General features: G+C 40.1%; 1 protein-coding gene across 1 annotated transcript in view; it reads right to left on the bottom strand.

The window, feature by feature from the left end:
• Positions 1-23,869, bottom strand: part of CR1L (complement C3b/C4b receptor 1 like) — a 63,871-nt gene extending 40,002 nt beyond the window's left edge. Inside the window, exons 1-7 of the mRNA XM_035010430.1 lie at positions 23,659-23,869; positions 17,096-17,275; positions 16,380-16,479; positions 9,543-9,628; positions 3,345-3,743; positions 2,436-2,612; positions 2,241-2,343 (exon numbers count right to left, since the gene is read on the bottom strand). Of these exons, the coding sequence (XP_034866321.1) occupies positions 2,241-2,343; positions 2,436-2,612; positions 3,345-3,743; positions 9,543-9,628; positions 16,380-16,479; positions 17,096-17,275; positions 23,659-23,776 (1,163 nt within the window). The 5' untranslated portion in view covers positions 23,777-23,869. The remainder of the gene's footprint in view (positions 1-2,240; positions 2,344-2,435; positions 2,613-3,344; positions 3,744-9,542; positions 9,629-16,379; positions 16,480-17,095; positions 17,276-23,658) is intronic.
• Between the last annotated feature and the right edge of the window lie 2,946 nt (positions 23,870-26,815).

Here is a 26,815-nt window from a genome sequence, read left to right as displayed (position 1 = left end):
TGATTTCAAGCTATATTACAAAGCTGTGATCATCAAGATAGCATGGTATTGGCATAAAAACAGACGCATAGATCAATGGAACAGAATAGAGACCCCAGAAATGGACCCTCAACTCTATGGTCAACTAATCTTTGACAAATCAGGATGGAATATCCAATGGAAAAAAGACAGTCTCTTCAATAAATGGTGCTGGGAAAATTGGGCAGCCACATGCAGAAGAATGAAACTGGACCGTTTTCTTACACCATACACAAAGATAAACTCAAAATGGATGAAAGACCTAAATGTGAGACAGGAATCCATCAAAATCCTAGAGGAGAATGAAAGCAGTAACCTTTTCGACATTGGCCACGGTGACTTCTTTCAAGACATATCACTAAAGGCAAGGGAAAGAAAAGCAAAAATGAACTTTTGGGACTTCATCAAGATAAAAAGCTTTTGCACAGGGGTGCCTGGGTGGCTCAGTCGTTAAGCGCCTGCCGTCGGCTCAGGTCATGATCCCAGGGTCCTGGGATCAAGTCCCACATCGGGCTCCCTGCTCGGTGGGAGGCCTGCTTCTCCCTCTCCCACTCCCCCTGCTTGTGTTCCCTCTCTCCCTGTGTCTCTCTCAAATAAATAAATAAATAAAATCTTAAAAAAAAAAAAAAAGCTTTTGCACATTAAAGGAAACAATCAACAAAACTAAGAGGCAACTGACAGAATGGGAGAAGATATTTGCAAATGACATTACGGATAAAGGGTTTGTACTCAAGATTTATAAAGAACTTACCAAACTCAACACCCAAAAAACAAATAATCCAGTCAATAAAGGGGCAGAAGACATGAACAGACACTTCTCCAAAGAGGACATACAAATGTCTAACAGACACAAGAATAAATGTTCAACATTAGTAGCCATCAGGGAAATACAAATCAAAACCACATTGAGATATCATCTTACACCAGTCAGAATGGCAAAAATTAACAAGACAGGAAACAAGTGTTGGCGAGGATGTGGAGAAAGGGGAACCCTCTTACATTGTTGGTGGGAATGCAAACTGGTGCAGCCACTCTGGAAAACAGTATGGCGGTTCCTCAGGACGTTAAAAATAGAGCTACCCTATTACCCAAATTGCACTACTCGGTATTTACCCCAAAGATACAGATGTAGTGAAAAGAAGGGTCACATGCACCCCAATGTTCAGAGCACCAATGTCCACAATAGCCAAACTGTGGAAGGAGCCGAGATGCCCTTCAACAGACGAATGGATAAAGAAGATGTGGTCCATATATACAATGGAATATTACTCAGCCATTAGAAAGGATGAATACCTACCATTTGCATCGACATGGAGGGAACTGGAGGGGATTATGCTAGATGAAATCAGTCAAGCAGGGAAAGACAATTATCATATGGTTTCACTCATATGTGGAACATAAGGAATAGCGTGGAGGCCCACAGGGGAAGGGAGGGAAAACTGAATGGGAAGAAATCAGAGAGCGAGACAAACCATGAGAGACTCTGGAATCCGGGAACCAAACTGAGGGCTACAGAAGGGAGTGAGGTAGGGGGATAGGGTAACTGGGTGATGGATATTAAGGAGGGCAGGTGTGGTGATGAGCACTGGGTGTTATATGCAACTAATGAATCGTTGAACACTACATCAAAAACTAATAATGTATTATATGTTGGCTAATTGAACATGATAAAAAAAAGTTCATGACATTATTGGAAACATGAGCATCAGTCTTCATGTTCCTTCAACACAGACTAATTCTAATTAGATGACATAAAATTGGATTGAAAAATACTCCTATTTACACTTTTGTTCCTATTCCAAATTCCACTATTGATTGGTTTAAAATTGTTTTTTGAAACACTCGTGCATATGACTTATTTTATAAATAACTTTCTTTGACATACCAACCTTTTTTTTAACAACCACTCTGCAATATTCATCCTTTCATGCCTGCAAATTACTTTTCATTCATACATGTAATGTTTCACCTAAATATTCACGATCTGTTGTTATACTTCTGCTGTTCAACAGTGTATTTAGCGTTTTTCCTTTTCAAGCACCTGTTCATGGTTCTATCCGGTTCCTACCATACTTCCCAATCACTGTTTCAGATATTAGTCTTTTTGGTACTTCTTTTCCGTTAGGCAGCTTGCTTTTTGGATAGATCCTCACTGCCCACCATGTCAGCATATCAGCATGGAGTACTGAGTCCCCCCCATCTCTCTGCCAGGTCACACTCACCCCTCATCACAAACGAAGGACACTTTTGCCCCAAGCTGGAAATTCAGTGGAAAGAGCACACGGCCATTAGGGAGTTGGTCCAGGAAGTCCACACATGATTTCACTAGGAAAACCACCACAACAAGGAAAACAGAAGTAAGATGGCCGTGTGAGGACCAAAAAGATGGATCTGCAAATAGATGAAAGTGGGGGCACCTGCACATCTTGGGGCTGCTGGGCTCCAGTCTCCCTGGGGCGTGCAGCGCAGAGAAGCAGCCCCTCGGAGATCATAGCCGGGCTGGCAGCTGTAGAACACTTCGTGCCCGGGGAAGAAATTGGTCTCTTTGCCGGCGGCGCGCTTACCATGCAGAATTTCTGGAGGCGACTGACACACTGCGGAAAGAACAGGTGCCAAGCACCAGTCGGTTATGGGGAAGTGTCTTTTGCTACATTCTAACCCTTCCGAGGAGTTACAGACTCATCATTCAAGGGGAGTGCAGGTGTAACAAAGGAAACCAAATGATACTCCCGCCCCTCCTTTTACTGTTATGAAGTTCAGAATATGGAAGGGAGGTAGCTAAAGGCCTCACAACTAGAAAGAGGCTGATAATTCAAACTGAGTTCTTCCTGGCGCTAGGTCAAATGTATGGCCAGGCCCCCAGGGGTGCTTTCTTTAGTGCTGGCTAGTCAACATGGAATTATTAGCCCTATTGTAAAGCATTGCCGTGAAGAGTAAATGAGATAAGTCATTTAGAGTGCTTATTGCCCAGCTGACTAAAGAGTGTTCCTCAGTTTTCAGGGTATCTGAGAGATACTGAAGCTGGTATTTTGCCCTGAGGATTGCTCAGTATGAGAGTCCCAAACGTCTCCTTCCTCGACTGATTAAGCTCCTGCTTTCAAAATGAAGGCACATATACTTAAGTGCACACTTGCGTGTGTGCACGCATGTGCGTGCACATGCACACACACACACATACACACACACTTCCTTAATTTCATGCTTCATCCCCCCACATTGACTGCACGGATCACCATGCATTCTACTCCCAGAACAAACACTGATCTCCTGATCCTCTTGCAACCCATGCCCTTTGTTGGTCCCTTCAAAGCCTCAGTCAGACTCACCCCTAGAGCAGCTTGGCAACTCTGGCCCCCATTTGTTTTGGGCTTGGCATTGCACACTGGAGGGTCCTTTAATGACAAAGCCGGGCTCACAGATAAACCTCACAAATTCATGTAAGGAAAATAAGGGTTTGCTCTCAGATACCCTTATTGCATTTTCAACGTCTGGAGGTGTGCATTTATTAGGTATGATGCACTGAGGGGGGTCGCTGCTCCATACGCCAACGCGATTGTCTTTGCTGGTGCAATGTATTGATGAGTTGCCCACAAGCTCAAACAGCTTTTTCCCTCTCTGTCCAAGATGGCAGCGATAGTTCACCACGGTTCCATATGGAAAAGACTCTGTGTTGGTGCTAAAGAAATTTCCATTGGCGATGGCTGGGGGTGGCCCACAAGGAATAGCTGGGAAAAGAGATGGCAACTTAAATAATAGTGAGTCAAAATAACTAGTCAGAGAAATCAAATGAGTATCACTATTTTTACATTTGTTATTGGTTTTTAATCTTTGTTAACATGCAGACACATTTTTACAAGGTTGTGATTTTGGTGGGCATAATAGCATGCCTTCTGCCTTTCCTACTTATATTATTTCCTATGAGCATAAACATTTTTTAAAACAATCCCCATTCCTTTCATCTTAGATAGCTCTTTGATCATATTATCACACCATAGTGTACACAGTTTTCTCCTACTCTTTTCCATTTGCCTTCTTAATTTCCATTTTGTTATTAGCTCAGGATAGCTTTCAAAAATTAAAAAGACCCTTGCTAAAAGGAAAATGGAAGGGGAGAGAAACAACACAGATACACTAGAGTAGGAAATAGAATTCAAACATATTTGCATATGTATAAGAAAATTATATGAAACTGTAGACTATATACGTAATGTTAAACATTTTGAAAATCTAAATGATATGAATGGAAATAGAAATTACCAATATTCATTCAAGAAAATATAGAAAGCTAGAATGGACGAAAAAACTTGTCAGAATAGAAAAAATCTTTTACATAAAATTGTATCAAGTCACTTCCAGGTAATACACACTTCAAAATGAAATTTCAAATGTTTCACGAGATATAAAAGATAGAAAACTTACCAACTCATTTTATCAAGCTGATGTTTGATATCACAACATGGTACCCACGTAGAAGTGATCATACATTAGTCCACAAAACACCCTCAATACTTTGAAAATGTAGAAGGAGGACATAGCACACTATATTACTATAATGCTATATAACTAGAACCAAGTAACTTTATCTAAAACTCCAAAACACTTGAAATTAAAAATAAGATTTCTTGGGGCTCCTGGGTGACTCAGCCAGCTAAGCATCCAACTCTGGGTTTCCACTTGGGTCATGATCTCACGGTCCTGGGACTGAACCCCACGTTGTGTGACGTGCTCAGAGGGGAGTCTGCTTGAGGATTCTCTCTCCCTCCGCCCACTCTCTCCACCCCCGCTCGCTCTCTCCTTAAAAAGTAAATCAATCAGGGGCACCTGGGTGGTAGTCATTAAACGTCTGCCTTTGGCTGGGGTCGTGATCCCCGGGTCCTGGGATCCATCCCTGTGTCGGGCTCCCTGCTCCGCGGGAAGCCTGCTTCTCCCTCTCCCACTCCCCCTGCTTGTGTTCCCTCTCTCGCTGTCTCTCTCTGTCAAATAAATAAATCAAATCTTTAAAAAAATAATAAAAAAAGAAAAAATCAATCAATCTTTAAAACAATAAATGAAAATAAAAATTCTTAAGGAGGCTTGTCCTTCCGGTAAGGGTAATCTTAATAATTTAAATCAGACATCACTCTACCTCCATTTCCTCCCCCAAGAAAGACTATAGATGCTAGATAAATTATAAAATGTATCTGTGAGTGCATTAGAAAGCTAATAAACTAGGGACGCATTACTGGACCATGATCTGACAGGAGATAAAAATCCAGGTGAGAGTCAGGCATGTAGGCTGCTTTTCTGCTGGAAGGTGAGCTGAACCAGGAGGGCGCATCTGAGTGGCGAATAGACTTTTGATCATCTCATGGAATCAAGGAACAAAAAGTGGAGTCCAGGTCTTGCAACGTGGAAGCCATGCTAACACCTTCGGATGTGTCCTGGGACCTCAAAGCCATGGGCCCTGGGACTCAAGATTACTGCAGTTGTTCTGCAAGTATGTAGGTGGCCCGGAAAAATAAGTGCTGAAACTTGGTGAAAGTGGTCCCACATTGTGCGTGCCCCCACATTTCTGAAGAAATAACAACAAGAATCCTTTCTGAAGAAGGTTCGTCATCTAAGACCTTGAATTCATTTCTGCAGAAAGGTTTCCAATAAAATTCCACACATACAGTGAAGGATCACATGGTACTCAAAAGAGATAAAATCACATGAAGAAGAGTCAGCAGAATCACTGACAATAGAAACTGAACCATTAGGGCCCCAGATATTGGAGTTTTTGCTCATGGATTTAAAATAGATTTTTTTTTAAAGATTTCATTTATTTATTTGACAGAGACACAGCGAGAGAGGAACACAAGCAGGGGGAGTGGGAGAGGGAGTTATGTTTCTCTCTTCAAGGACAAAATATACAAAAACTAAATTTTTGGTGAGAACTAGAAACAAAACAACAGGGCAAATTTTGAAAGGAACCAAATACAAGTTCTTATCATTGTAAAGTACAGTTACTGAAATTAAGAACCTGATAGAATTAACAGCAGGTCAGACACAGTTTAATAAAAATCAATGAATTGGAAGCTAAGACAGAAGGAAATACCCAGAATAAAACACAGAGAGACAAAAGAATCAGAAACACAGCAAAAAGAGTAATAGACTTATAGGCTAGAAGGACAAGGCCTACCACGTGTGTAAGTGAATTCCCACAATGAGCAGAGAGAGATATCAGAGCATGAACATTTGAAGTAATGACTGAAAATTTTCCAAAACCGATGAAAATCATCATTGAACCACAGATTCAAGAAACCATACAAACTCGAGCAATACAAATACAAAAAAAAACAAACAAACAAAACTTTACCCAGGCACATCATAGTATTATTGTAAAAAATCAAGAGCAATCAATTTGGGAAAAGCAGCCAGAAAAAGAGATAATAACTTTTAAAGAAGCCATACTTAGAAAAATGTTTAAAGAATCTATCGCCAGAGGACCTACAATACAAAAATGCTAAAAGATCATTTTTTTAGATTGAAGGAAAATGGTGTTATAAAGAACTGATAGAACGGCAATTATGGAGGACGTATAACGGAAATAGTTAACATGCGGATAAGTATAAATAAATACTATTTTTATAAAAACAACAATAATGTCTTTTGAGATACATATAAAACTACAAAAATTAACACAGTGAAGGAGAAACAGGATATGGTCATCTCAATAGATCCACAGTGATAAATTAGAATACACATTCATGATAAATCTTTTAGCAAGTTAAGTATAAAAGAGAATTTCCTTAATCAGATAAAGAATATCTCCCAAAAACCTTCAGTAAACAGCACGCTTTATATTGACTATCAAAAACTCATTATCAAGGGTGCCTGGGAGGCTCAGTCGGTTAAGCGTCTGCCTTCATTCAGCTCAGGTCATGATCCCAGGGTCCTGGGACTGAGCCCCACATCAGGTTCCCTGCTCAGGAGAGAGCCTACTTCTCCCTCTTCCTCTGCCACTCCCCCTGCTTGTGTTCTCTCTCAAATAAAGAAATAAAAACTCAAAAAAACCCTCATTATCATCTCTTCCACTCAACATTATACTGGAGGTTCTAGCCAATGCAGTCAAGCAAGAGAAATAAATAAAAGATACAAGAAATAAAAGGATTAAAACATAGGATAATTATTTATCAATGACATGATTATGCAGCATATCCAAAAGAATATACGGATAAACTATTGCTTTTATAAGGAAATTTTGCAAGATTGCTGGATCCAAGGTGAAAGGATTGCATATTTAAGAAACAATTAGGAAATGTTACATTCTCCAATATTATTACATTTCCATGTTTACATTATTTTCTATAATGTAAATTGGCAAATAGTATTGAGAGAAATTAAAGAAGATTTCAAAAATGGGGAAATATATCGTGTTCATGAATTTAAAACTCAAAAATGGAAATATGTTAATGGCCCACACATTGACCTATGGAGTCAATAGAAAGCCAATCCAAATTTGAGTAGGACTGTTTGTGTGGAGACTGACAGGCTGATTCTAAATTTTATCTGGAAATGCAAAGGGCCAAGAATCACCAAGTAAATCTTGGAAGAAGTGCACGGTCAGAGCCTATATCACCAGATATCAACTCTTAATAAAATGCTATGGTAATGAAAACAGTGTGATAAATCACCAGTGGAACACAACGCCTTGAAATGAGACCCACATATACTGTCACCTGATTTATGAGTATTATACTATTACACTGTGATATACAAGAAATGGTTTTTCTTAAATGGTTTTTTAAATAAATGATACTATAGCAGCAAAGTTATGATTATTCGTTAACCAATTCCCAGACTTGAGGGCCCATGGATAGCTCCAGTGCAGCTCAAATAAATAGGAGATGGGATCTTCTTGAGAAAGCGGGCTGCTACACAGCCAAAACGTATAGCGAAAGTTTCCTCCCACCTTCACCAAAGAGGCGTGAAGCCATTCACCGAAGATTAGATAGAGGAAGCGTTACAAAATTAGAAATAAAGATGAAAATATAGGAATAGGTATAGGTGTATTATCTTTAAATAAAGAGATCCAGCCAGAGTACTGTTTTGTCATCTATTTTTTTCACACAAAAGTATATAATTGGGCGCCTGGGTGGCTCAGTTGGTTAAGCGACTGCCTTCGGCTCAGGTCATGATCCTGGAGTCCCAGGATCGAGTCCCGCATTGGGCTCCCTGCTCGGCAGGGAGTCTGCTTCTCCCTCTGACCCTCCTCCCTCTCATGCTCTCTGTCTCTCATTCTCTCTGTCTCAAAAAAAAAAAAAGTATATAATTAACATCTGTATATGTCATTAATTGCATCTCCATGACATCATGTTGTTTGTTTTTTTGCTTTTGTCTTTTTTAGCTGAATAACATTCCACTGTATGGATGCATTTCCTCTCCTTCTCCTTCCTCCTCTTCTTCCTCTGCTTCTTCTCCTTGTCCTTCTTCTTCTTCCTCTCCTTCTCCTCCTCCTCCTCCCCCTCCTCCTCCCTCTTCTTCTTCCTCCTCCTCCTTCCCCTCCTCCTCCTCATCTTCTTTTTTAAGTAGGCTCCTCACCCCATGTGGAGCCCAACATGGCGCTCAAACTCACAACCTTGAGATCAAGATCTGAGCTGAGATCAAGAGTCAGACACTTAACAAACTGAGCCACCCAGGTGCCCCTGGATGTATTTCTTCTAATTCTGCATGGCTCTCTTTTTGTTTCTTAGGGAATTCTCTATAGTCATTTTTTTTTTTTAAGATTTTTTTTTTTTTTGAGACAGACAGAACGAGAGAGAGAGAGCACATGAGAGGGGGGAGGGTCAGAGGGAGAAGCAGGTTCCTTGCTGAGCAGGGAGCCTGATGCGGGACTCGATCCAGGGACTCCAGGATCATGACCTGAGCCGAAGGCAGTCGCTTAACCAACTGAGCCACCCAGGCGCCCTCTCTATAGTCATTTTTAACATGACTCTTTCCTTCTGGTATTTTCCAAACCATAGTTGGAAACATTTAGGTTACTTTAACATTTTTGCTCTTATAAAGAATGAAGCAATGAAAAGTTTCTAGTGAACTCCTAGGAAAAATCTGTGTTTATTTCCCAAGTATAAATAGCAAGAAGTGGGTCAACATATATATGCCCATTTTCAGGCTATGGTACATGGTGCCTTTCAAGAGGTTTTGTGGAACTCTTAAGTATGTGAACATGTTGATTCATCAACAGCTTCACCAACCTTTGAGAGTATCACCTTAAAAAAATCTTGACTAATTTGCCAAGCAGAATGATTGTTATACTGGGGGCACAATCAACATAATTCTGAATTAATTGAAGGAAAACTAAAGTTTGAAGGCTTTTATGCATTTAAGTCCCCAGATTCAGAAAAGGCACAAGATAAGGAAAAACCTAAGGAAAGAGTTGCCAGAAACCCCGCAGGTATTGAGGGATAGAATGCACAAAAGGAATTCAATTAAGGTTTGTAGAACTTTAGGGGGAAACTTAGACTCTATTGGTAAAGGTAATAGGAAAGGATATTTCAACTCACTCTCACAAATAGGTGGATCGTTATCCCAGATGACAGTATTGTCTGAGATGATGCATGCAATCGAGGTCTTACCAATAAGTCGGTATCTAGAGGGAAAGAAGAATGAATGTTATTTTCCCTGTTCATTTTCCTACTTAAATTGCTACTTACAAGAGATTGCAGTCTTGGAGAATTCAGAAGGACAATTTCCTTTTGTCATCATACTATCTCTTTCCCAAATTGTATGTCTTTATTTGGGCTTCAATTTTTTCTTCATGGCTTCTAAGCTGAATGGGCTCTCTCCTCTTTATTACTTTAAGCTACATTTTTGTTTAAACCTAAAGTGTTTACGATTCATCAAAATAGAACCAAAGGAAATCCAAGCAGAATGAAAAAAGTTGAACACAGATTTCATATTTAAAATGTTAAAGGCAGAAATTCTCACTTCATTCCCCATTCATAATGTCTCGTAAAACTACTGTAGAATATTAAAACCAGGATATCAACATAGGTATGATTCACCAATTTTATTCAAACGTCCTCAGTTTTGTTTGTACTAAATTGTGTGTGTAGGTAAGTGTACTTACATCTATTCAATTTTTTATACAGGCTATTTTTAAGAGCAGTTTTAGGTTCACAGTAATATTGACCAGAAGATAACAGGGATTTACCATATTACTCCCTTTCCCTACACATGCATACCTTCCCACATTATCGACAGTCCCCACCAGAGTGGTAGAGTTGGTTGCAACTGATGAACCTACACTGACACATCATTATCACCTGTAGTCCATAGTTTACATTAGGGTTCACTCTTGGTGTTGTACACTCTATGGGTTTGGACAAATATATAATGACATGTATCCACCCTTACGATATCTATCACACGGAGTAGTTTCACTGCCCTCAACATCTTCTGAGCTCTGCCTATTCCTCTCTCCCTCCTCCCAACCTCCGGCAACTATCAATCTTTTTAATCCGTATTTTCTTTTCCAGAATGCCACCTTCCTGGAATCATACAGTATTTAACCTTTTCAGATTGGATTCTTTCACTTAGTAAAATGTTTTTATGTTTCCTCCATGTCTTTCCATGGCTTGATAGCTCATTTCTGTTTTCCAGAGTGGGTTTACTATTTCTATCAGCAGTGAATGAGTGATCCAGCTCCTCTACATCCATGCTAGCATTTGATGTTTTCACTAGGTTGTACTTTAGCAACTGAGATATGTGTGTGGTATTGTTCTATTGTTGTTTTAATTTGCATTTTCCTAATGGCTAATGAAGCTGAATATCTTTTCATGTACTGACTTTCCATCGATATATTCTCTTCAGTGAAATGTCTGTTCATGTCCATACCAGGTTCAATACTGTGCCTCCAAATTTCTGTCCTGAAACCTTAGAATCTGACTTCTTTTGGAAATAAGGTCTTGGCAGATATAACAGGCTTAAGGTGAGGTCCTGCCAGATTAGCCTGGGTCCTAATCCAATGACTGGTGTCCTCAGAAGAAGAAGGAAATTTGGACAAGGAGACAGACAGAGGGAAGACAATGTTAACACATACAGAGGTAAAGCCATGTGAGAACAGAGGCAGAGACAGGAGCGATGTGTGTATAGCCAAGGAATGCCAAGGACAGCTGGCAACCACCAGAAGCGATGAGAAAAGCATGAAATGGATTCTTCCTCAGAGCTCCCAGTGGAACCAACCTGCTGACACCTTGATTTCAGACTTGTTCAATTCTATTCCTAACTTGCTGTGAGTTTGTGTCATGAACTGGTTGGTATTGGATTTTGCCAACTGCATTTTCTGAGTCAACTGATAGGAGAATATACATTGTCTTCTTTAGCCTATTTATAGAGTTGATCACATTGATTGATTTTTGAATGTTGAATCCATCCTGCATACCTGGAGTAATTTCCACTGTGGTCATTGGATGCAGTTCTTTTAACGCATTGTTGGGTTTGATTTGCTAATATTTTAGAGATGCTAAAAAAATCTTCAATAAACCGTAGCAAATCAAGTCCAGCAGTATATAAAAAGGATCATATACAATGACCAACTGGGATTTATTCCAGGTATGCAATTACTATTTTTACAGAGACAAAATTCACAGTTAGTAAGTTCTTTTCTTTCAGTACTTGAACTAGGTGGGCCACTTCCTTCTGGTCTCCATATTTTCAGATAATAAATCCACCGCCATTCAAATTGTGTTCCCCTATAAGCAGCATGTCCTTTCTTTCTGGTTGCCTCTAAGATTTTTTTCAAGGGAAATTGTAATTACTTACTAAAGTGATTTTATGATGGCTGCTTTAAAATCTTCGTTAGAGAGTTCCAACATCTCCTTCCTCTTGGTACTGGCATCAGTGGATTATCTTTTCTCAGTTGAGTTGTGATTTCCCTGGTTCTTGATGTGACGTGATTTTCTATTGTATCTATTGGATATGATGTTAAGTCACTCTTGATCTTATTTAAATCTATTTTAGCATGTAACCACCCTCTTTAGGGTAGTGTGTAGATTCTGGCCTACTTTTGTGGGCTTTGGTTCCAATGACCATTTAATTTTCCACTCTTGCAGTGCTATTCTGGTGCTTCATTCTCATGGCTCCACTTAAATTCCCAATGCATCCCTGATAATGCTGCCTGTAGACAGTGGAGGTGCTTCTTTGAACTGCCTGGTGTCACTAGTGAGGAATGGGAGATGTTGGGACTTACGATGGAGAGTAACCTCTCTGGCCTTCTCTGGCTATCTGGGGAGGGTGGAGTTCCCCCTTCATTTGTGTTGTTGCCACCAGGCGTGGGAAGCATCTATCTGGGCTGCATTTTGCTGCTGGGCGTAGAACCAGGAGACATTGGGTGTAGGAGGCTTTTTCCTACTGGATGGAGGATCCAGAAACTCTGAACATGGTTTCCCTTCTGCTGCTGGGTTGGTGGCTCCCTGCCATGGGTGTAGGGTCAAGAGACGTTGGGCCTGCAATGTGTTCTGCTGTGTGGAGGGCTGGGACACTGGGTCTTCTGGCATCCGTGGTGCGAGTGGAAGGGCCCTCTTACTGCAGGCTTGAAGCCTAGGTGTCACCACCTGAGCTCTGTTGACACTGTCACTGCAGGCAGAATAGGGCCCCCTGCTGCTGGCTGGTATGGGGCAGGAAGTAAAACTGTCATTGAGACTAAAGGCCAGGTCCTCCCATTGATACAACTGCTGGTGGACTGGGACCTGCTGCTTCCCAGGGCTGTGGACATGAGAAGAATAGACTCCCAGTCCCCACCGCTGATTTCTGCTTATGCTGTTCATGTGGGCAGATTGGGTCACTAGAGCCATCAATGTGTCTTCCCACTACATCCTCATTGCGCTTCCCTATTCCCAGTCCTATGACGAGAGAACAGGCTTCCCTCTTCCTCTGTCTCTGCTGCTTGTTGACTATTTGGGGTTACATTCCTTTCCAGCACCCAGTCTGAGAGATAAAAAGAAAATCCAGGGACCTCACTACTGTGTCATTCTTTAAGTTCTGTGGACCCCCAGTCCATCTTCTTTCCACCTTTCCAAGTCCTTTTATGCTTGCGTGTTGAATAGTTTCTAGGGTATTTAGTTACATGTAGAGAGAGACTCAGGGAAAAGTGAGTCTGCCCATCTTGTCCTGGAACTGGAAGTTCTAGTAATACCTCTTTGAACTGTGATTACAAAAGTTAATACGTATACACTGTAGTCAAAAGTGAGAGGTACAGAAACTCCCAGTAATGAAAAACAAAATTACCCAAACTCTACCTTATAGAAATTAGCATAGTTCTAGTTTAGGGCAGGCCTACTCAAAAGTTTTATGTGCATCGAAATCACCTGGGGATCACGTGAAAATGCAGTTCTGATTCAGTAGGTGTGAAGATTCTGCAGTTCTAACAAGCGCCCAGGAGATGCTGACCTTGCTGGTCTGTGAGCCATACTTTGGGTAACTGGGGCTTAGAGTCAATCTTACAGTCTTTTGTATAAAGAGATATTACATATAACAAGTACATCAGCTGCCCTTCTCCTAAATAGATTAATTTTTCTATACTTATCTGTTCAGTTGGAAATTATATTTAAAAATTAGTATCCTACTGGGTTAAATCCATTAAGATACATATGAACTTGTCTTCTTCATTTTTTAGGTCAAGATTGAGTCATTTGACTACAATGCTAGCCCTTTAATTTTTTCCCTTAACTTCTAGCTTTCTGTATTTATTACACAAATTCATAAATAAATGTGATTACAGAAATTCAATGTACTATTGAATATATTTGGAAATTCAAATTTGTTAAAATTTTCTTACATCGTGTATTGCATGGAGGGAGATAAACGTAGTGATTAACTTTAGAATTTTTAAAGGATACAAGTTACAATTTCCAGGGTAACTTCTAAACTAATAGAAATAGAGACCCTCATTTCTAAACTATTGAAGGAAATAATGGAAAAAGAATATAAAACCTAATCAACACCAAAGTGAAGGAAGTGTGAAAACATAAATATAGTATAAATAGAAAACACAAAATAAGACGGTAGACATTAATTTTAAATATTAGTAGTTACATTAAAAGCAAATGGATTAAACTCTTTAGTTCTAAGGCAGAGATTATCAAAGTGGATGAAGAAAATCTAACTGTAGGCTGTTTATCAGAGACTCACCTAACACATACTGATACAGCAAAGTAAAAAGTAAAAAGATTGTTTATAAACAGAGTGGGTAAATAATAAAAAAGCAATGCAGTTATATTAAATATATAATAGGACTCTAAGTGTACACACAAAAGACTGTTGAAAAGACTGTTCTTTCACCATTGGATTGTCCTGGCACCCTATGCTGAAAAAGAGTTGATCATAAGTGTATGGCTTTACTTCTGGATTCTCAATTCTATTCTACTGATCTATACATCTGTCCTTATGCCAGTAACACACATTCTTCATGGCTGTAGGTTTAGAGTAAGGTTTGAAAGTGAGAATTCTTCTTTTTCAAGATTGTTTTGACTGTATGGGTGCCTTGCATTGTTATAAGAATTTTAGGATCAGCTTGTTGATTTCTGCCAAAGGATGCTGGAATTTTATAGGCATTGTATTAAATCTGCACATCAATTTGGTGAGATCAATATTCTATAATTCTATAATATTCAATATTGTTGCAATGTCAACAATATTAAGTCATCCAATCTCGGAATATGGGATGTGTTTCCATTTATTTAGATCCTCTTTGATTTTGTTTTCAACAATGTTTCATAATCTTCAGTGTATAATCTTACATTTCTTTGGTTCAGTTTATTTTGAAGTTATTGTATTCTTTTTGATGTTATTGTAAGGGGAATTGTTTTCTTAATTTCATTCTCAGAGTGTTCATTGTTAGTGTATAGAAATGCAATTTAATCTTGAATATTGATCTGATATCCTGAATCTTGCTGAACTATCTATTAGCTGTAATGGGTTTTCTGGGTGTGTGTGTGTGTGTGTGTGCATTCCTTAGGATTTTCTATACAAAACACATCATTTGCAAACAGAGATTGTTTTACTTCTTCCTTCCAATCTGGATGCCTTTTGTTTCCTTTTCATGAATTGTCCTGGTTTGAAACTGCAGTACAATGTTGATTAGAAATGGTGAGAAGTTTTTGATACTTTAATTTATATAAATGTGTGTGTGATGTGTATGTGTGTGAGTGTGTATATCTATTGTAAAACATATTTCTTAGCTGTGGATCATAGCAAAATTAGTGTGAAAACCACTGTCCTAGAGAAACTTTTCCACATGGGCACCAGGAGACATGTGTATTTATATTGAGAATGTTTATGATAGCCAAAACAAAACAAAGGAAAAGAAATGAGAAACAATCCAAATATAACAACCAACAAAAGTAAATTGCTGTATATCCATTCAAGGAAATGCTATCCCAAGCAACAATGAATTAACCATAGCCACATGGATAATTGTCAGAAACAAAATGTTCCATAGAAAAGCGAGTTGCCGAGAAGTGCATATAATATCATGCCATTTATATAAAGCTCAAAATATGTAAAGCTAAATCTAAACTGAGTAGGACTATGTATGGGAGAAAATGGAAAACAAAGGCAAGGGAGTGAACGACACAGACTTCAGGATGGTGATTTTCAGAGAGATCCTGGAGATGGAGGAATGGGAACTGGGAAAGGCACATAGGCTTCTAAGGTACTAGCAGTGTTTCCTAAGGTGGATAGCATATACACTGAAGTTCACTTTATTGTTATTCCTATTTTTAATGATCACTTATTTATTTTATATGTCTTTTAAGTAAGCTATAAAGAATAAAAACAAAGCAAAATTAAGGTATAAGATAAAGCAGTCTCCCTACTTCTTTCCTGAATTGGTTATATCCCTTAAGGATAAGCCAACAATATGCCCACAGCAAATTTCTGCACTGTGTGCATTTCTGGAGAGGGGCTATAGCAATCAAGATTTGCCTCTCCACCTCCTTGGCTCCATCATCCTAAACAAGTCACTCTTTCCCACTTCTGAGTCTACCATCTCCAGCTCTTATTGCCTTGGGGTAAGAATATATGCACAGATCCACTAATGTCTGCTCCATTTGCTTCTTTAGAGAGCCGGTCCTTCCTATTTTAGGTTTTAGGTGCATTAATTTGGTGCACAATAGGTATCATTCCTCCCCACCCCCAAGTTTCTAGCACAGATACAGGTTTTTCCTATTTTTCAAATATTTGTGTAGTCATTTCAAATGTAGTTAAATACCTGAATTCAAGCCATCGCCTCTATTTAGAAGTCTTACTGAATGGACAGGTAGATTTTCTAAGACTCTTGTTTAGAGATTGGTGCTACAATTCTGGAACTGTCATCCCAAGTGATGCTGCTGCCAACTCACCCTTCATTACAGGCATAATTAACGGTTGATCCAAACCGGGTGTCTTTGTTTACGGTCATTTTGCCATTTAAGGGTTCTGCAGGAGTTCCACATGATTTACCTATAGGAGAGAAGCAGAATTTGGGGACTGGGTATAGAACACTCCAAACTTCTCTCAGTAAGTACATAAGGCCCCAACCTGGCTGGAGCTTACTGAAAAGCATTTGAAGAAAGAAACTTACAAGACTGCCTCAGGGTCAGCCACTTACTAAGCTCGCCTTTCAAAAAAGACCGCCCCTCCAAATCTATCTGATCCTGGTATTGTGTCTCCCAGATAAATGTAGACTTCATTTATTAGCAAAGTGATTCTTTTGTCATTCAACCAGTGTAAGTCAAAGATCTCAAAGTCTGGGATTCTCTTCCCACCTACACTTTTCTTCCCTTTTCTGAGTCATATGACCTAGTTTCAGTGGCGACAATGGGAAACTCCTACTGAATGGAGATTTTCCCTGCATCGTGCCTTGTGATGGTCATTTCTCATGAAATGGACTTGTAATGAAGGTGCCAGCAAGACAGAGGGGTAGGAAGATGTGACAGAAAGAATCACTCTCACATGTGCTCTACTTGAGGCAAACTTAACAAGTCATAGGTGTCTTAGTTCCAAGATCTGAACAGTTGAATCAGCTCTTATGGATGTTTGATTGACACAGAGGAGTTCTCTGTCCAGAGTTACTTACGTTGACAGATGTTGTCAGCGCTTGACCAGACTGAGTTGGGTAGGCAGGTGATAGAGAATACTCTCCTGTGGTAACCAGGGCGGCACTCATACTTCAAAGATGTCCCAATGGGAAACTCATACTCGTCAGTCACACGAGTAAGCTTGGCAAATGGAAGCTGTTCCGGGGCTTTGCACTGACCTGGAGGCCAAGACCACAGTGACATCCAAGTTAATGGAGAAACTTCTACTCTCCTTCCTCTTTTTCTCCAGTATGCTTCACAGATGTGATCAAAGAAAAAGAACACCTTAACAATGTTAAAGTAATTGCTTCTCTTAGTAATGATCTTAGAAATGAGCTTTTGATTTTATTGTTAAGCTTTATTCCTTTATTTTGAGGGAGGGAACGAGGGAGAGAGCCTGCATGAGTGGGAGGAGGGGCAGAGGGAAAGAGAGAGAGAATCTCAAGCAGACTCCCCTCTGAGTGCAGAGCCCAATGCAGGGCTTGATCCCAGGGCCCTGAAATCATGACCCGAGCCGAAGTCAGCCACTTAACCAACTGAGCCACCCAGGTGACCCTGTCCACAATTCTTAATAATGGGATGTGGAGCACTGCTCAATTTCTTAAACCTTAGAATTGAATTGTAAACCACCACCTCATTTCTTATTCTACAGTAATTTTCATTTGAGACTTTATCACAGTCACTCTGCTAAAAACCCAGTTTTGCAAAGATTTGTTGTCATCAAGAGGAACCTACCAAAAAAATAAAATAAAAGGAATCTCTTGCAATCGAATGTAGCCAGGAGCTACAGGGAGCACAGTATCTGAGAGATACCAAGTATGGCTGTTCCCACCAAAAATTTAAAATAGCCCATAGGTCTCCTATGAGATCCTGGAGGCTCCCAGGGCACACCAGCCCACAGTTTGGGAAATGCAGCACTCTGCTAATCTTTGTCTTTAAAGTGGAATTGTCTATTTATGTTTATTATAATTGTTGATGTATTCGGGATTAGATCTATCATCTTACTATTTGATTTTTATTTGTTCTTCATTTCCCATGTTCTTTATTCTCTTCTATTTTGCCTTCAATTTGATTATGAATTGTATTTAGTATTTTGTTGTTATTTCCTTTTTTAAAAAAGATTTTATTCATTTATTTAGAGAGAGAAAGCTTGAGCAGGGGGAGGGGCAGAGGGAGAAGGTGAAAGAGAATCTCAAGCAGACTCTGTGCTGAGCATGACTTGGGGCACCATCCCATAACCCTGAGATCATGACCTGTGCCTAAATCAAGAGTCAGATGCTCAAACGACTGAGCCACCCAGGAGTCCCTATTGTTATTTCCTCTTATTAGATTATTTGTTACATGTTCTTTTACAGCTCCTTTAAAGATAACATGCATCCTTACCATGTTAATGTGCAATGAACAATTATCATTCCCCAGCGATGCAAGAACCATAGAAAATGCTAACTCCGTTGATTTCCTTCCTGTCTTTTGTTCTATCATGAGTCTGTCTTTAAATTCTACATATATTTTATGCTCCCGTTAGTCACATTCAATGTACACACTGTCGGCTGCTTGCAGGGCTACAGACATTTGCTACTAAGCTGGACCCTAATGGTAATAGATTCCCTCAGCAGGCTCAGCTAAGATTTTGAAAATCTGTAGAAATGTGTGGTTGCCTAAACAAGGAGCTCCCAAAGACATCCATGCCCTAATCCCTGGAGCCTGTGAATGTTACCTAATATGGCACCAGGGCTCTGCAGATGTGATTAAATTAAGAATCTTGGGATGGGGTGATCATCCTGGATTATCCGGACAGGCCCTAAATGTAATCACAATGGTTCTTAAAAGAGGGACACAAAGGATCAATGACAGAAGAAGGAGATTTGAAGATGCTCCAGTGCTGGCTTTGAAGGTAGAGAAAGGCAGCCATGAGCCAAAGGATGCAGGCAGCCTCTGGAAGAGGAAAGCAGGGAAACCTAATCTCCCTTTGAGCCTCCAGAAGAGACACAGCCCTACAGACCTATCTGAGAATTTGACCTCCAGAACTGTAACAGAATAAATTTCTGTCGTTGTAAGCCATTGAGTGTGTGGTAATTTGTTACCGCAGCAATAAGAAACTAGTACAAAAGGTAACTGTGTATAGTGTTAGAAACTGGATTCATAGAGACTGGGACTCGAGCCTACTGTCTTCTACCTACTAACTGTGAGGTAAAAGTAAAAAACGTAAATTGGGACAATAGCCTAAATAGAAAGGAACATATGAGCCTTCACTACAGAAAGCTTGATCTGGTTTTCTTTTCCTCCTTCATTCCCAATCCCTCAAATTATAAGAAATATGTTAATGTGAACTCCATGAACTCAAGGCCTACCATAGTTTACTTAAAGAAACACTTCTGCATAGCTTTATATTAAATACAATAGTTGAAAAATATTTAAAGTATACAGTTTGATGAACTTGACGTATGTGTGCACCATGAAACCATTACCACAATCAAGATAACAAACATTTCCATCACGCCTCCAACAGTTTCCTCATTTTGCTTTATAGTACCCCTCTCTCTCTACCCTTTTCTCTAGGGGATCTCTGACCTTCTTCCTCTTACTACAGATTGATTTGACCTTCTAGAATTTCATATAATCCAATTCACTTGATTTGTACTTTTTTTCCCTTTTACTGGTCTAGCTTTTACACAGAATAATTATTTTGAGATTCATCCAGGTTGTTGCATATATAAAAAATTATTTCTTTTTTTGCTGGGTGATACTCAGTTGTACAAATATCCCTTAATTTAGTTTGCCTATTTGGCTGTTGAATGTCATTTGGATTGTTTCCAGTTGTTGGCTAATACAAATAAAGCCACTATGAAAATCCATGCCCGTGTCTCTGTGTCGTCAGATGCTTTCATTTCTCTTGAGTCAATACCTAGGAGTAAAATGCTCAGTCATATGATACATTTGTGTTTAGCACTTTAAGAAACTGCCAAACTGCTGTCCAAAGTGGTTCCAAGGCAGTGATCCCAGTTAATTCCTCTTATTGCCAACACTTGGCATGGACAATTTTTAACATTTTAGCTCTTCTAATGCGTGTATATTGTCATCTCATTGTGGTCTTTGTCTTGGGTGACACAGTCCACTTGGAAATACCCCCGATTCAAACTTTCCATTCAAAGCAGATGGATTTATTCTGTGCTAGAAGCACAATTTACTCATTATTATTTCCACGTCCTGTTCAAACATAAACCATCAACCTGGAGTACACTCTGCTCTCCATTCTGCCTATTCTACTCTTTTATGAAAAGATCTGCAAGTGTTTTATTTAAATACCTCTATCAGTTAAAGAAAAAAAGAGCATACGCTTTCAAAAATTTTATATATTTATATTTAATGTTTAAAAATCTTTATATATTCATGATATTAGTATACTATATATTATATTTGGTATAGTATATAATCTAATTTAATCTATAATATGTATTCTAATATATAATTTGGTATGTTATATATAACATTAATTTGTTATATTACAATATATATTATATAATGTATTTTACAGATTAATATATATTATAAATTATAAAACACATAAACTATACCAACTTAATACTATATATTAAATTATATGCATATTATATAGCTTATAAAGCTATTATATATAATATATAATGCAATTATATGTTAATTGTATAACAAATTGTAATATGTCCTTTCATCTAAATAAATATAATGTAATGTATACATATAACATATTATGTATAGTAAAATATTAAATATATATGTATATTATGTATAGTAAAATATTAAATATATTTAAATATCTATATTTAATAATTTTGTATTTATAAACACATGTAGTATCATGTATTATATATAAATAGAAATTTTAAAAATATGATAGAGATGAAATAAACATTTCAAATGCTTTGCTAATCATGATGATTTAATATGTTCATTTATTAACATCTACAAGGACAAAATAGTCACAATGAGTTTCCCTGTTCATGATAGTGGATGTAAAGCTATCATTTCAACTAGTCTTGGTACTTTCTGAATTTTTTTGTTTTTGTCTTTGGTCACTTGTGATTAGACTGACAATGTTTCCGCCTCCTCATGTCTCTGACAAAGAAGAGCCTGGATGTGTGTGGGTGGCAGGTGTTGTCAGCTATGCCTTTTTCTTGTTTGCTTAAGTTGGCCCTATTAGAATTATCTTCATTCTGTTTCTATGCAGAAAAACTTTGAAGTTACTTGTCCAATCATAAAGGTTATGTTAGATAAAACCAGGTAATATAAACCATATATCTGCTCATCTGAGCATATGTGAACCGAAATAGGTGGCCAATCACATAAAGCCACTGGCCTTTCCCTCCTTTCTATCTTGCGTCTTTATACAGCTGGGTAACAGAGTGGATCTCACCCAAGGACCAGGTGAGGGCGCCAGAGGCTGCCCTATATTCTACACGGTCCTAGTTGGCTCTAGAGGCCAATTTGTGTAAAATAACTACTGCTGTGAATCAGCCTTCCCAGCATTTCTGGATTCACTCCTTAAGCGTTGCTAAATCCATGCTCCTTCCCACTCAGCCTTCTCTGATCACTGAAGCTGAGATGTCCCCCTTTTCAGTCATGCGGTGGCCTTTATACTCTCTTGAGCGAACCTCCTACTCATGGTTTCATAGATCTTCGTGGGGATTTTCAGGTTTCGAAACACTGTCACATACACTACCTCATTTGCTTTTCACAATAATCCTCTCAGATGGCCGGATGTCAATTATGTTCATTTTATATACACGGACACTGAAACTCAGGGAATTTATTGACTTGCTCGGCCGGAGGCCCATAGCTACTAAGTAGCAGAGGCTGAAAAAAAACAGAACCCTGGCCTCCCAATTAAGGAGATTTCACAAAACCCCACCACCCAACTTCCGTATGCATGCACCTTGAAGACACGGCTCTCTCATCAAGTCCAAAGTTGGTCAGCGCTCCGTCAGCACTTTCTGTGTCTGCATTCCTTTGGCAAGTAAATTACTAGATAGCTTAACTGTTTTACATTTTGAACTTATTATGATAACCTTAGTAAATATATACATATTTTTGCAATTAACATTCCAGTAAGAAGAGGACCAGATACTCAAGAGGCCCACAAACATTTCTAAGCATTGACAATAGATTCCTTAATTTACTTGGCATGCCTCTCTTCTGAAAATAAAACTTTAGGTTTTATCACGCTTCTTCACCTGACAGGTTACAATGTCTAAGGGGATAAAATATTAATTACTTATTTAAAAAGATTTTATTTATTTACTTGTCAGAGAGAGAGACTGAGCAAGCAGGGGGAATGGCAGGCAGAGGGAGAAGCAGGAGCATGGAGCCGGATGCAGGACTCGATCCCAGGACTCTGGGATCATGACCTGAGCAGAAGGCAGACGCTTAATAACAACTCTTGTGGAAACTTGGTTTTTCCTTGTTCCTTCCTCTCTTAGAACAGAAGGCACAATCAAATAATGAATGCGTAATGTCTAGTGACAGTGGAGAACAAAATCAGTTGTCAAGAAGAGGCCGGACAAAAACAGTTAAGACTATCATTTCTACTAAGATGTTACCAATGGGTCCAAGCAACTAAGAAGACTTCTTGGAAGGTCAAAAGTAAGAGAAGGATTCTAAATGAAGATGTTTACCTATTTAAAAGGAAAGAAGGAAGGAAGGGAAGATGTCACCACAAACTGTCCAAATGGTTATAACGGGCGTCATTTTGTACTCTACATGACTAAAATGTCACACTGTGGAAACACCTGTACATTTCCCTTCTGTCTGCAGCTAGTTACAGCAAGGGCTCCGCAAGGCTCCGGAGCTTCCCTCACCCTTCTGACCCCAAGTGCTGCCATGGGATTTGTGTTAATGAAGGCTTTCAGTAAGTGGCTGTGGTGGTTTGGGGTGTGAGTGGGGTGAATTCAGTCTGATGCAGGGCAATTTAAGGTGAGAACTGCACCCCCAGGACAGCTTGTCCAAACACCCTGGTGAACAAAGTGCAGAGGTAATGGCGGGGGCATAGAACTTGATTAAGTGACAGGTTCTGTGTTAGACCCCGACGCGCTTTATGCCATTCAAGTACCACCACCACGATGTAGAAATCCGTGTTTCCACCGCACAGAAGAGGAAACAGACTCGGACAGGACAGGTGTAGTAACTTTCCTCGCACTTAAGAACTTGCTAAGATTAGAACCACAATGAATCATGGAACACTACATCAAAAACTAATGAGGTAATAACGTATGGTGATTAACAACAATAAAAAATTAAAAAAAAAAAAGAACCCAAGTTAGTCGCATTTCCCACCACCCTTTCTTTCGCTGGGATCAGCACAACGCTCTGCTCTGCGGGTCTTTGTTAACACACAAAAGCTGGCATTTGCAGCGGCACCTGCCCAGCACCTGCCTGCTCCCGGCGCGGGCACCACGCAAGCCCCTGGCAGAGGGCAACTCCACGCTCACCCAGAGGCCACCAGGGTCCCGGCACAAGCGCGGATCCCGGAGCCCACCTGCCCTCTCGCGCCACCCTGGGGACCCGAGAGGCCAGCCCCGCGTCTCACCCCCGGCTTCCCGCAGCGCGAGCAGCACCAGAACCGCCAGAAGGGTTCCTCCGGAGCAGGAAAGGAGGGGCGCCGGCGGCCCAAGAGGTTGCGCGCTCCTCCGAGAAGACGCTCCCATCCTCCCCAGGCACCTCGAGTAAGCAGGTACGACCTCGAAGGAAAGCGCAGGGAACGAGGTGAAGAGGTGAGAGACAAAGCACTCGGCACCAGAGTTTGGAGAGCGTGGCGGGGAGGCCAGGACGGAAGCGTTTGACCACAGCTTCCCCTTAATGGGCGAGGTCTTGTTTACTCCTAATTTGCATCGTTTCCAGCGAAACTGGCTCCCACCTTAGGGACCCGTCTACAGGAGCAAAACTTGGCGACGCTTCGGCTCCTTGATGTAGTCCACGCGGAGGATGGGCGGCTCGGGATAAAGGCGGTGGATTCTTCCAGCTCAGCTTTCAAACGCCCCCGCGTGACTTTTCCCCCTTTGCAGGCATCTGCGTGGGTAAGTCAGCGAACGAAATGCCTGCTTTCTGCGTTAAAGCCACAGTTCTGGGCAATATGTGCAGTGTATAGGAAATAGGAAGAACCAATTCCTTTATATTGAATTGAGATATACCAAGCCATTGGAAAAAAAAAAAAATTAAAACAGAGTGACTTAATCAGATTTGCATTTTAAAAATAGACTTGTCTATACTACGGGGAGACTGGATTGGAATAAGACAACAGTGAATGGGGCTGACCCGCAAGGAGATTTTGCCATCATCCAGGTGAGATTTGATGGTGGGTTTGACTGGAGATTAAGTGGGCAATTAAGAAATCGGAGACAGAATGAACAAAACTTATTCATGCATTGGATTTTGGTTACTTCCTTTCTTAAAGTTAGTGGTGAGGAAAAGAAAGGAAGCAGTGGTGAGCCTCGGGATTCAAAATGAATGATGGTGCTATTTATTGAAATAAAAAAATTTGGAGCAGAGGGTTAAGCATTCAAGGATGAGAGAAATGGGGGGTGTGTGGTAGGCTGAATAATGGCCCCCGGAAGATGTCCACATCCTAATTCCCAGGCCAGTGACTGTGTTATCTTCCGTGACAACAGGGGTTTTGCAGATGTGATTAAATTAAGGATTTTGAGATGGGAGATGATCCTGGATTATCTGGGTGGGCAGTGTAATCAGAGAGGGCCTTACGGAGGGAGGCACTAGATCAGAGCGGGAGAAGGTAGTAACTGAAGGTGAGATTGGGGACTTGCTGCCATGAGCCAAGGAATGACAGCCACCTCTACAAGCTGGAAGAGGCAAGGGACAGATTCTCCCCTGGAGCTTTCAGAATGAACCAATCCTGCCAATACCTCGGTTTTAGCCCTGTAAGATTCATTTTGGACTTGTGACGTCCAGGCTTGTAAAAGAATAAATCTGAGTCGTTTTTGGCTACAAGGTAACTTGTTACAATGAGAAACATATGAGAGAGAGAGAGGGTCACTTGAGCAAGGAAGAGTGTCAAAGGACTTTTTTTTTTTTTTTAACTGAGAAAGACTTGGGCATGAGACAGATGGAGTTTTAGTGAGAGCTAGGGAGGCATGGGAATGTTCTAGGAAAAGACTGGGAATATAGTTTGTTGATTATGAAACTGGACTTCCAGAAAAGTCAAACAATAGGCCCTTTGAAAAGGAAATGGGTGGAAGAGAGTAAAAATCTCAGAAACTGTTAAGTGAAGAACATGTAGAATAAATGATAGGAAGATCAGGATGGACACATTTGGATATGGTTCATGGTTTTTAATATTTTTGTGTATGGTGGACCCCTTTGCTTCTTTGGTCAAGCCTATGGACCCCTTCTCAGAAATTTGTTAATGCATAAAATAGAGTACCTAGGATTACAAAGGAAACGGGTTATACTGAAATCTAGTTCTAGCTATGAACCTTTGGAGGCCTGTGGTCCCTAAGATAAGGGCCCCAGATTTAAAAATTAGATAAAACCAGAGTCAGTTGTGTGTAAAGCAAGAGTTGTAATGAGCTGTGTGGAGAGTGGAGTAATTGCAAATGTCACATGCTGTAGAGAGGAGAGGAAGGGAAGGGGCGGGAAGGTATCATAACAGATATTTTAGTAAACGTGTGAGCCCTTTTCTCCTCCGTGCATAGCTATGATTCATGGTGGGCAAAAGATGCTCAAGGTGGAGAACTACTCTCCCTCTCCTCAGTGCAGCTTCACTAATGGAGACCACAATCCAGCAAACCTCTACCACTCAGCGTGTATAGCCTCAGCTCACACAAACATTCTAGAATACGGTTTTACTTCATTTGTCCCTCATACTCAAGTCTCAGCTCTTATCCTCACTAGTAAAGAAAGGGCAGTGCTCCAAAGGCCAGGTATGTTTCTCATTTTCCAGCAGTTTCCACGAGGCTATCTCACAAGACTCTATTGCAAGAAATATTTACTTTGATCATATCACTTATCACATCTCTTTAATTTATCCTCTCAAGGATCTGATATTGTCCTTTTAAGTTATTCTCCAGAGAGCAATGGAAGGAGAAGCCAGAGCATAGTAGGCTGAGGAAAAGGGAATAGAAAGTCCAACTCCCCAGCCTCACATCACATGCTATCAGAACACACACTCATTACTACTTCTTTTGCACCGATCTCCTGACATTTGCTTTCTCCCATCATTCCTTGGAAGCCTAGTTCCTGGCTCACAACAACCTTCTCTGCTATTAGCCCTGTCACAGTCCCCAGGCTCACAGAAGCTAAGGAAACTATACCGGGTGGAGACGGGTGGAGACAGGTGTATTTGGGTGAAGCGACAGTGGGGGAGGGAGAGGATGTTGTGTGAGTTATCTTGTGATGTTTTCATCATCTGCTAAGAGAAGGAAGGAGAATAGAGATGAAAGTAGGATGGAGTAGATAGCTTGAGGTGAACAAACAGATTAATTTAGAGGAATGAAAACAGTACTGATTATGAATGAATAGAAGATACTGAACAGCATCCCACTTCTGGGTATGTCTCCAAAAGGATTGAAAGCAATGTCATGAAGAGCTATTTGCACAACATTATTCATAGCAGCATTATGCATGATAGCCATGAAGTGCAAACAACCCACATGTCCATTGACAGATGAATAAACTAAATGTGGTCTATACATGCAGTGAGGTAGTATTCAGCCTGACAAAGGAAGGAAATT

The sequence above is a fragment of the Mirounga leonina genome, unplaced genomic scaffold (assembly GCF_011800145.1).
Source record: "Mirounga leonina isolate KUSES-001 unplaced genomic scaffold, KU_Mleo_1.0 Mir_154, whole genome shotgun sequence".
NCBI lineage: Eukaryota > Metazoa > Chordata > Mammalia > Carnivora > Phocidae > Mirounga > Mirounga leonina.
The sequence above is the reverse complement of the archived record's forward strand: the minus strand, read 5'-3'. Positions and strand labels throughout refer to the sequence as shown.